This window comes from Callithrix jacchus, chromosome 22 (genome assembly GCF_049354715.1).
Source record: "Callithrix jacchus isolate 240 chromosome 22, calJac240_pri, whole genome shotgun sequence".
In the NCBI taxonomy this organism is placed as follows: domain Eukaryota; kingdom Metazoa; phylum Chordata; class Mammalia; order Primates; family Cebidae; genus Callithrix; species Callithrix jacchus.
The window spans coordinates 32,686,085-32,698,295 of NC_133523.1; the positions used below are offsets into that span (position 1 = coordinate 32,686,085).

Consider the following 12,211-nt stretch of genomic DNA (forward strand, 5'->3'; position numbering starts at 1 on the left):
AGGTGGATCACCTGAGGTTAGGAGTTCAAGACCTGCCTGGCCAACATGGCAAAGCCCCATCTCTACTAAAAACACCAAAATAGGCTGGGCCTGGTGTCGTGCACCTGTAATCCCAGTTACTCTGGGCCCATAACACTTCAAAACACTACACTTGCCTAACGTCCCTGCTTATGTATGGAAATCCTTCCATAGTACTTACAAACATTAATCCCAATCCTCACAATAGTCTTAAGGGTTATCTTTCCTGTAGTATTAGACAGAGAATGGCAGGTTTGGAAAATTGAACTAATTTGCCCAAGAAAATAAAGCTTATAATTATTCAAGTTTGAGTATAAAACACATGTAACTGAATCTAGTATCTTTGATCTGTCAGTACAATACATTGCCTTCCATTTTACTCTCTCTCCTTCTCTTGAACCTACACGTGTCTTTTCTGCCAGTCATTCATCACTACTATAGTGCTCATGTACTTGTTAAGCCCCCTCTTTAACAAAGGTCAGCATTTCAGAATTCCAAGACAAATGCTATTTTCATCAGACTCCAAACATGTACCTTATCTGTCCACAAATGAGTCCTATCTACTGCTCATACTGTGTTCATTCCACAATGGACTTTTCTTAAGCTAGGCTTTTTATCTGGATTGCCACCCTGTAGTTCCTTATCATTTTTTAAAGAGCTCTGGCTGTCCAGTTACAGAATCCAGAGCGGGGCTATCAAGAGAACATTCAATGGTGATGGAAATATTCTATATTTGTGATGTCCAGTATACACTTTCAGTACAAAAGCCACTAGCTACATTTGGCTGGTGAAAATTGGAAACATGAATAGTGTGACTGAGAAACTGAATTTTCAAATTCAACTATTTCAAAATAAAATGCACATTTTATTTAAATTATTTGAAATTTTAAAAGCCATACATGGCTAGTGACTACTCTATTAGACAATGCATATCTAACCAGGGGCTAGCGAACTTTTCCTTGAAGGGCCAAATAGTAAGTATTTTAGGTTTGCAGTTCACACATTCTCTATCATAACTACTCACTTCTGCCCTTTTAGCGCAAAAGCATCCATAGATAATATGTAACAAGTGTGGCTAATAAAACTTCATTTGTAAAAATGGGTCCAGGGCCATAGGCCATAGTTTACCAATCCCTGGGGATTTTCCATTAAGCATATTCATTTCATCCTGACAATAGCCTTGTTAATAGTGTGATCATTCATTCATTCATTCATTCATTTATTTATTGAGACAAGATCTCACTCTGTCGCCCAGGCTGGAATACAGTGGTGCAGTCTTGACTCATTGCAACCTCTGCCTCCCAGGTTCAAGCAGTTCTCTTGCCTCAGCCTTCCCGGTAGCTAGGATTACAGGTGCATGCCACCATGCCTAATTTCTGTATTTTTAGTAGAGACAGGTTTCACCATGTTGGCCTGGCTGATCTCAAACTCCTGACCTCAAGTGATCTGCCTGTCTCACCCTCTCAAGGTGTTGGGATTACGGGCGTGAGCCACCACACCTGGCCATTTTCCTTATTTTACAATTCATACTGTGGGATGCTGTTAGGCGTTTGTGTGTATATGCAATGAGATATTGCACGTGGGTATGATTAGTCATCCTTTAACAAGGGGATATGACTAAGGCATGATGTGTATGTTTAGCAAGCTTCCCAAAGGAATTCTGACCTATAGTAATGTTTGGGAACCTGTGACTTACTTTGTTTTCCTAATCACTCCCCTCATCTTATGATGTAATCTGATTTCTCTCTTTTTTCCTCATACATTTGTAAAAAACAGTTCAGTTAAATTCTCCCATATTGACTGAAGTTTTGTTTCTCACATATAAAAACATGAGTGATTGTTTTCATATTTTCTTTCAGTCCTGGAATCAAGATGTGAGACCAAGAAATTATTTCTGAAGAAAGAAATTTATGAAATAGAATCAACCCACTGGCAAATAATGGAAAAACTGACAAGACATGATTTTCAGTGCTCTAGGTTCAGAGATGATTGGGAATGTAATATCCAGTTTGAGAAACAACTTGGCTCTCAGGAGGGACATTTCAATCAATTGATATTCACTCACGAAGATCTGCCCACTTTGAGGAAACATCCATCCTTTACATTACAGCAAATCATTAATAGTAAAGAGAAATTCTGTGCCTCTAAAGAATACAGAAAAACCTTTAGACATGGTTCACAATTTGCTACACATGAGATAATTCATACCATTGAGAAGCCCTATGAATGTAAGGAATGTGGAAAGTCCTTTAGACATCCCTCAAGACTTGCTCATCATCAGAAAATTCATACTGGCAAGAAACCCTTTGAATGTAAGGAATGTGGAAAAACCTTTATTTGTGGCTCAGACCTTACTCGACATCACAGAATTCACACTGGTGAGAAACCCTATGAATGTAAGGAATGTGGGAAGGCCTTTAGTAGTGGTTCAAACTTCACTCGACATCAGAGAATTCACACAGGTGAGAAGCCTTATGAATGCAAAGAATGCGGGAAGGCCTTTAGTAGTGGTTCAAATTTTACTCAGCATCAGAGAATTCATACTGGGGAGAAACCCTATGAATGTAAAGAATGTGGCAATGCCTTTAGTCAGAGCTCACAACTTATTAAACATCAAAGAATCCATACAGGTGAGAAACCCTATGAATGTAAGGAATGTGAAAAGGCTTTTCGTTCTGGCTCAGACCTTACTAGACATCAGAGAATTCATACTGGTGAGAAACCCTATGAATGTAAGATATGTGGGAAGGCCTATTCTCAGAGTTCACAGCTTATTAGTCATCATAGAATTCATACTAGTGAGAAACCCTATGAATATAGGGAATGTGAAAAGAACTTTAATTATGGTCCACAACTTATTCAGCATCAAAATTTGTACTGGTGATAAACCAGAATATATGAAATGTATAGATAGGGAGGCTTTTAATTATGGCTCGAAATAGAATTTGTCTGCTTAATAATTCCTCTAGGCTGGGTAGAGTGGCTCACATCTGTAATCCCAGCACTTTGGGAGGCCAAGGAGGACAGATCACCTGAGGTCGGGAGTTAGAGACCAGCCTGACCAACACGGAGAAACCCCATCTCTACTAAAAATATAAAAAAAATTAGCCAGGTGTAATGGCACATGCCTGTAATCTCAGCAACTTGGGAGGCCGAGGCAAGAGAATCGCTTGAACCGAGGAGGCAGAGGTTGTGGTGAGCCACAATTGCACCATTGCACTCCAGCCTTGGCAATGAGCAAAACTCCCTCTCAAAAAAAATAATTCAGGATAATGTAGAAGCATTTTATTTGCAGACTATAGCTTATTCAGCCTGGGAAAGATAATGTTGGAGAAACACCCTATGATAGAATATACTTTGGAAATCCTTAACTAAATGCTCACTTCTCTTGACATCAGATAATTCAGTCTGACAATATGATAAATAGTTCAGTCTGTTGTGCTGAAAAGGACAGCATTTTAAACACCTTTGTAAGCTTAAACATCAGAGAATTTATGTGGAAATATAGTCCTGTGATTTTCATTTTTTTCCCCTAATTTGTCTAATTTTTACATTATTAGTATTTTAATCCATCTTAAATTTACATGGCTGTAAATTTCATCTGTTTACATCCTGATTTGTAAAATATTTTTAATATTTTAAAATAGTACCTGGGAGAAATGACCTCTATTTTTGAAGATGGCTTATTCTTTTTGCTCTTTATAACATTAAGTCTTCCTTATTGTAAAAATGTTCATGAACAGCATTTCACTCAATAGAGATCCTTTAATATCTTCATGGTATTTTGTTTGTTACTGTAATATCACTTATAAAATCCTATTGGTGGATATTATAGTCTTCTCTAGATATTTTGCCATAATACATGCCAAAATACAAGTCCCTGATGGGTATTCTCCCTTAGCACATCTTTGTATCATGTCTTGTTTTTTGTTTTTTCCTTTTTTGAGATGGAGTCTTGCTTTGTTGTCCAGGCTAGAGTGCAGTGGTGCAATCTTGGCTCCCTGCAGCCTCTGCCTCCCGGGTTCATGCAATTCTTCTGCCTCAGCCTCCTGAGTAGCTGGGATTACAGGTGCCCGCCACCACACCCAGCTAATTTTTGTATTTTTAGTAGAGACAGGGTTTCACCATCTTGGCCAGGTTGGTCTTGAACTCCAAACCTTGTGATCCACCCGCCTCATCCTCCAAAAGTACTGGGATTAGAGGCATGAGCCACTGCACCTGGCCGTATCATGTCTTTTAATTGCAGAAATAATATGTGAATATATTTTTCTTATAAAAGATGCAGGCATTACAAAAAGGTACCCTTTGACCATCATCCTTGTATCCATTCCATTCCCAAAAAATAGTCTTTATCAGTTTATTATTTATTCTCATCATTTTTCTGTTTATATGCACGTGTGTCTCAGTAAAAATTATAAAATGGGGGGTAATTATAATACCTACCTCATAATGCTTTGTGAGGACTGATTAAAACACATAAAGTGCTTAGAATTGTGCCTGACATAATAAATACATACCCACTGAATGTTAGTCATCATTATTGTATTCATCATCATCAGTATTATTATTTGTAGAAAGGCTTTTTAACTTCTACAGAACTTAGTCACCGTTAGGCAGGGTATTTGACTGAAGAAAGACCCTTTGAAGGTAACAAGTTAAGAACATTTCCCATCATCATGTACTTCCTATTGAACATGAAATAAGCCTAGGTGTTGGTGGGGAAAGTATTGTGAATAATGTGTGTGATGAATTTTATTCTGACTGATAACTTTCTGCCACATTTTATACCCAGTGAAACATAAAACATAAAATATTGGTGCACTTATGAGGAAAAAAAGTATGAAAAGAGAAAGGGCATCATATTTTAAAAATGGACAGAGATAAAAACAGTTACAGATTTAAAAGTTTCTGTTGAATATAATGTTTTTTTCTGATGTTTGAAAATTTAAACAAAATGATTTTAAAGGAAAAATAGACATCAATATTGACTCCAAGAAAATTAGAATTTTTTTTTTTAAGATGGATTCTCACTGTAGCCAAGGCTAGCATACAGTGGCATGATCTTGGCTCACTGCAACCTCTGCCTCCTGGCTGCTGGTTCAAGCAATTGTCCTGCCTCAGCCGCCCGAGTAGCTGGGATTACAGGTGCATGCCACCATGCCCAGCTAATTTTCAGGAGGCAGAGGTTGCAGCGAGCCAAGATCGTGCCATGGCACTTCAACCTGGGCGACATGGTAAGACTCTGTCTCAAAAAAAAACAAAACGAAACAAAAAAGCCCAAAGATTGGCTTTGTTTGGGGTTAGGTTAGTGTTTTAAAATGGGCCCTCCCTGTGCTCAGAAAATGCTCAGCAAACAGCTCCCCACACTGGACAGATTACATGTGTGGGAGGATGAAGTTTATGTCTGTAGATCTGTTATTTTATGCCCCACTTCCTTTTTTCTTAGATCCTGTGTAGAGGGGTCTCTCTGAACATTGTGTTACTTTGCTTTTTACAGGCATAAGGAAGTAAAATATTTCATAATAAAATTGAGAAAGGTAGAATGAGCAAAATACCTGCAAATGAGAGAATTAACAAAGATGGACTATTCTAATGTTTTGCATTATCAAAATGAGAACAACCAAATGAAATTTTGTTTATATTCTTTTCTTCTGTGCTTATGTCTTTTAGAAAGTTCCTCATCTAAAATTACAAAAATAATGTATTTGCATCTAAATTCATGAAACAGTACCACTAAGGAAAAAAATGATTAGTTTTGTCCTTCTCCATTCCTCATTCCTTCCTGTGTCCATTTTCTTCTGAATAATGTTTAAAGGTTGTGTATATTACCCATGTACTTCTCCATGCTAAAACATTAACACAGTTATTTTTTTATTATGTTTTTACAAAAAGAAGTAGATGATAACTATATATTTCCCTTAAATTTGCTTTTTTACATTCAACTGTACATTTTGGATTTTCCTTCAAGCCAATGGATGATTATCTAACAATCTTTCTGACGGTTACAGTATGTTCCACAGTATTCTTGTACCAATGCCTTTTCAACCATTTTCCCAATTGTGATATTACAGATTGTTTGCTCTTTTTTGCCAAGTGCTGAGTAAACACTCTTGTATCCTTATTCTATTTCTATAAAATAAGTTTCCCAAGTCATTTCCACTGTTTTGTATGTTTCTTTAGAAGGTTGTGCTTCTAGAAAATTTCAGGGGGCAAGAGAATAAAGGAATAGAGTGCAGTTTTTCACATATGTGATTCTGTTAGTGTGTATACACAGAGATATAATATTTTAATACATTAGGTATTGATTACTGTATATGAAATAATGCAGGATGTCAGACTTGTTTCTATCCAGGAATAAAACCAATTATGCCAGAAGTAATTATTATTCACCTTTCTCCTACTGAATTAAAATACTGTCAATTGTATATTAAATGCTCACATACTCACATCTATTTCTGTTCTCCATATTCTAGCAATCCTTGACACTTTTCAGCAGCTTTTGTAACTTGGAAATAAAAATCTATGTATATATTATTAATATATAGTTTATTACTTGGAAATAAAGACATGTTTCTTCATGAGAATTTTTGAATTATTTTATTCATTTTCCAATGAAAACACATTAGGCTGGCCAGTTGAGGTGGCTCATACCTGTAATCCTAACACTTTGGAAGGCTGAGGCAAGTGGATATCTGAGGTCAGGAGTTCAAGACCAACCTGGCAAACATGCCAAAACCCTTCTCTACTAAAAATACAAAAATTAGCCAGGCATGGTGGTTTGTGCCCATAATTTTACTTGGGAGGCTGAGGTAGGAGAATTGCTTGAACCCCGGAGGCAGTGGTTGCAGTGAGCCGAGATCACACCACTGCATTCCAGCCTGGGTGACAGAGCAAGACTCCATCTCAAAAGGAAAAAACACATTAGGATTATGTTTCAAATTTTATTCAGTTTAGAGTATACCAAATGAATAAACAATTGACATTGAGTGGATATTCATTAACACATGTCTTGAGGTTTCTTTTATAACTCTTCATCCTCCTTACCCTCTAATATTTAATAATAACACCATCTACTGTAATGTCTCACAATACTTAAAATATGCTAGTAATATCTGAAAATGTAATCCATTAGGGTTCTGCTTATAAGGTGATAGATTCTTTAGGGCTTTATAGTTCTATAATCTGCAGATGAAGGTGACATACCTATCTCACTGAGGCTGAGGCTGAAGAATCACTTTAATCCGGGAGGCAGAGGTTGCAGCAAGACGAGACTGTTACTGCACTCCAGCCTGGGTAACAGAGCGAGACTTCATCTTAAAAAAAAAAAAAAAAAAAATCATTATTTTTAATGTTTGAAATTAAAAAAAAATGTTTTCAAAGCCTGATTGCAAGAATCTACCTAAATGGGGAGTCTACAGAACCTAAAATCAGAAATAAGACAAGGATTATCTTGAGACCAGGATGCTCATTATTGCTACTTCTATTTCATATAGTATTGGAGGTCCAAACCAGTGCAATAAGATAAAACAAAGAGATCAGAGATATCCAGATTGATAGGAAAGAAATAAAACTGTCATTATTTAATAAATATGACCTTCACTGCAAAAAACACCAATCTACAAATGTTAGAAATAATAAGATAATAGATATAAGGGTAATAAAAATGCCAAATGCATTTCTATGTATCCACCAAAAAAAAAAAAAAACCATGCAGAAATTATAAATAGGCTGGGCACGGTGGCTCATACCTGTAATCTCAGCACTTTGGGAACCTGAGGCGGGTGGGTCACCTGAGGTCAGGAGTTTCAGACCAGCCTGACCAACATGGAGAAACCCCATCTTTATTAAAGATACAAAATAGCTGGGCATAGTGGTGCATGCCTGTAATCCCAGCTACTCAGGAGGCTGAGGCAGGAGAATAGCTTGAACCCAAGAGGTGGAGGTTGTAGTGAGCCGAGATCATGCCACTGCACTCCAGTCTGGGCAACAGAGCAATACTCTGTCTTGGAAAAAAAAAATTATTATACCTAGCCTAATATATATATATATACACACACACACACACACACACACACACACACAAAGAATATATATGTAAAATTCTTATAATTTTACATTTAATTTATTGAGTAAATACCAAACTTTTCCCACAGCAGCTACAGCATTTTACATTTCCATAAACAATGTATGATAGTTCAGATTTCACTATATTCTCACAAGCACTTATTTTTCCTTTTTCAAAAAAATTATTGGCCAGGTATGATGGCTCAGGCCTGTAATCCCAGCACTTTGGTAATTATATATATATATATAAATTATATATTTATTGCAGGAGATGTAGTTTGTTGCAGAACAAACTACTGATACATGTTATGCACTTTGGTCAAAGTGTGTGTGTGTGTGTAAAGAAAAATGTATATATACATTTTTTGGAGACAGAGCCTTGCTCTTGTCACCCAGACTGGAGTGCAATGGCACAATCTTAACTCACTGCAACCTCCACCTCTAGGATTTAAGCAATTCTCCTGCCTTGGCCTCCCAAGTAGCTAGGATTACAGGCGCCCGCCACCACGCCCAGCTTATTTTTGTATTTTTAGTAGAGATCTGGTTTTCCCATATTGGCAGGTGGGTCTCGAACTCCTGACCTTGTGATCCTCCCGCCTTGGCCTCCCAAAGTGCTGGCATTACAGGCATGAGCCACTGTGTCCGGCCACACACATATATGTTTTTTTAAAGACTTTTTAAAAAGACAAACTCTGGCACTGTTGCCCAGGATGAAGTGCAACCTTCCCTTACTGCAACCTCCTTTTCTTAAGGGATTCTCGTGCCTCAGCCTCCCATGTAGCCAGGACTACAGGTGCACACCACCACGCCCATCTAAATTTTGTACTTTTAGTAGAAACAGAGTTTCACCGTGTTGGCCAGGCTGGTCTTCAAATCCTGGCCTCAAGTGATCTGCCCACCTCAGCCTCAAAAAGGGCTGGGATTACAAGTGTGAACCACCACACCTGGCCCACTTATATATATTGAGTATATACCTAAAATAATTGAAAATAAATGTTCAAACAAGGTGAAGACAGAAGAGTGTTTAACCATATCACTGTAGAAAATGTTATTGAACATTCTAAGGAATGTACTTAATTGTCCTTTTTGTGTCTGTTGGTAGAAAAAGAATAAACATTAAATTCAGCTCAGTATTTCCAAAGTAATGAGAAACACTTTTACACATAGGGATACTTTGGGAAACTTTGTTTCCACCACTGTCTTTATTTACATTGAGTGAGTGACAAAGCTCTGTAAAGACACAAGAAATGTATATATATGTTTTGGTCACTAGCAGGCAAGGCAGACATCAAGCACTGTAATAAATCAGAGACTAACTTCAAAGGAAACTCGGCATTTATTGATAAGTTCTGTTATAATATTACCCCACCAATGGCTGGCCTTCATGCCATAAAACTTGTATACAAAGTTTATGGCAGCAGTATCACAATAGCCAAAAGGTAGAAACAATGCATGTCGGTCTATTGATGGATCAACAAAATGTAGTACATTCATACAGTGGAATGGTATTCAGCTAGAAAAAGAAATAAACAGCATGAATGAATATTCAAACCATTATGCTAAGTGAAAGGAGCCAGCCATAAAAGGGTACATATTGTATGATTCCATTTATATAAAGTATCTAGAACAGGCAAATCCATAGAGACAGAAAGCAGATTAGTGGTTGCCATGGCTGGAGGAAGTAAGGAATGGAAAGCAACTTAATAAATATGTGGGTGTATTAGTTCGTTTTCACACTGCTGTAAAGAACTGCCCATGACTGTGTAATTTATAAAGAAAAGAGGTTTAACTGACTCAGTTTCTCATAGTTAGGGAGGCCTCAGGAAACTTACAATCATGGCGGAAGGGGAAGCAAGCACATCTTACATGGCAGCAAGAGAGAGAGAGAGAGAGAGAAAGAGAGAGAGAAAGGAGGAACTGTCAAACACTTATAAGATCATCAGATCTGGTGAGAATTTACTATCACAAAAACAGCAGCATGGGGGAAACTGCCCCCAGGAACCAATCACCTCCCACCAAGTCCCTCCCTCAACATGGGGGATTATGGGGATTACAATTTGAGATGAGATTTAAGTGGGGACACAGAACCAAACCGTATTAGTGGCTTTTTTGTTTTTGCTTTACTTCACCACTTTTTTGTTTTACTTTACTTAGAAAGTGTATGGGGCAGGAGTCTAAACCATACTCTGTGGGAGCGAAGTATATATGTTTTTTCCCAAGTTTAAAAAAATAATTAGGCCAGGTGTGATGGCTTATGCCTGTAGTCTCACATATTCAGAAGGCTGAGGCAGGAGGCTGGCTTGAGCTTGTGAGACTGAGATTGCAGTGAGTTATGACTGGCCACTGCATTCTGGCCTGAGTGACAGAACGAGACCCTGCCTCAAAAAAAAAAAAAAAAAAAAGGCCAGGCGTGGTGGCTCACGCCTATAATACCAGCACTTTGGGAGGCTCAGGTGGGCAGGTCATGAGGTTAAGAGATCAAGACCATCCTGGCCAACATGGTGAAACCCCATCTCTACTAAAAATACAAAAATTAGCTGGAGATGGTGGCACATGCCTGTAATCCCAGCTACTTGGGAAGCTGAGGCAGGAGAATTGCTGGAACCCGGGAGTCAGAGGCTGCAGTGAGCCAAGATTGCACCACCGCACTTCAACTTGGGCAACAGAGCAAGACTCTGTCTCAAAAAAAAAAAAAAAAAAAAAAAAAAAATATATATATATATATATATATATATACACACACACACACATATATATACGAATCATTCTTATTTCCTTAGTTGTACAACAACTGGTAGCAGGACATATGTGGCCTGCAGGATGTAACTGCTCTAAAAGAACTGCAATCTAAAATTTCATTTACTAGCATTGTTGTTACAATTTTAAATTAGTTTTATAACAACTAACACATTAATATTAATATAAATACATAAATATTAATAACTTAATAAATATGTTGATATTGATAGGAAACAAGATTTCTGTTAGAGAAAACAAGCATGAGTATAGAAGGCAAGAATAAAACCCTGTGATGTTAAATTTAAATGATGGAGTATGAACTTGTGCTTTGGGTCTCACGTTTCTTGCCCTGCTTTAATAAAGGGAAAAAAGTGACTGATCTAAAACCCAAGATATCTGACTCCCTAATCCTGGATTGTCTGATCTAGCCATATGGCTTTTATTTTTTCTTAATCTAAGTCTTCTCAAATTTTCTCCCCCTTCCTCCTCAAAATCCCTAAGAAATAAGTAATGGCCACTCATCGGAATCTGGGGCAGAAGGAAATAAATTACTCTATGCCAGGAATCTCCTTTAAAATCTTAATCTAAAAGTTATGCTCATTTACATTCTCTCCAATAATAGGCCTGTGATTAAATACAAAATAAACACGTAATTTAAAAAAAATCTTCTTTTCACCAAATCCTGTAGTCAAGCTGATGCTCTTGAAGATGCAACATTCCCCTCTCTGTTTCAGAGTTGAGGAGAGCGAGGCTCTCAGTCACTATCAATCATCCAGTCACTTCGTCACAGCCCTGCAAGCACACACCCACCACACAATCAGGGGCGCCATTTCTCAGACACACACTGACTCACATTCACGGTCTCCAGCTAAGGTCGGAGAAGGAAAACAAACATTCCCCAAACCGCGACACATTAAGGTTTATCGTGGGTTATAGACGCGCTCACAGAAACGCAAGCCCACGCACTCAGTCAACCCGGTGATCTCGCAGGCGCCAATGGCTCTCAGTCCTACGGAGCTCGACTTAATTCCAGTCACGCAATCTCAGTCACAAAACTCATCCCGGTCGTCCCCGAATCCCCCGAGTCACACCGTCTCAAACCCCAACTAGCCACACTAGGTGAAAGAATCCCACCCAGGTCCACGCCAGGCACAGACTCGCAGGGCCGACCTCGCTCACAGAGCTCCCCAGTCGGCCCCATGGAGAGGCAGTCGCCCTTTTTTTAACGCACCAGCCATCTGTCCCCGCTCCCCTCCAGGCCCTGCCGCACCGTCCCCAGGTGCTAAGGGACTCGAAGCGCAACCTCACTGGGACCAACCTGGCTCCGGCTCCGGCTCCGGATTCCCTCAGACCCGGGGGTGCAGCAGTGAGCAGTCGGCTGCGCCTGCGC

At 38.6% G+C, this 12,211-nt stretch overlaps 1 protein-coding gene and 1 long non-coding RNA gene across 9 annotated transcripts in view; one reads left to right on the plus strand and one right to left on the minus strand.

Moving 5' to 3' along the window:
- The window catches only part of ZNF566 (zinc finger protein 566), a 29,875-nt gene extending 23,273 nt beyond the window's left edge, over positions 1–6,602 (plus strand). For all 8 annotated transcript variants that reach the window (XM_035284264.3, XM_078359171.1, XM_008987828.5 and 5 more), the window contains one exon: positions 1,878–6,602. In XM_035284264.3, coding sequence (XP_035140155.1) covers positions 1,878–2,902 — 1,025 coding nt within the window. In that variant the 3' untranslated portion in view covers positions 2,903–6,602. The remainder of the gene's footprint in view (positions 1–1,877) is intronic.
- On the minus strand, positions 6,589–12,193 carry LOC144580733 (uncharacterized). Its single transcript, XR_013530789.1, has 2 exons — positions 12,140–12,193; positions 6,589–7,331 (listed from the first exon to the last, which is right to left on the minus strand). It is a non-coding gene; the product is annotated as an uncharacterized LOC144580733 (long non-coding RNA).
- Between the last annotated feature and the right edge of the window lie 18 nt (positions 12,194–12,211).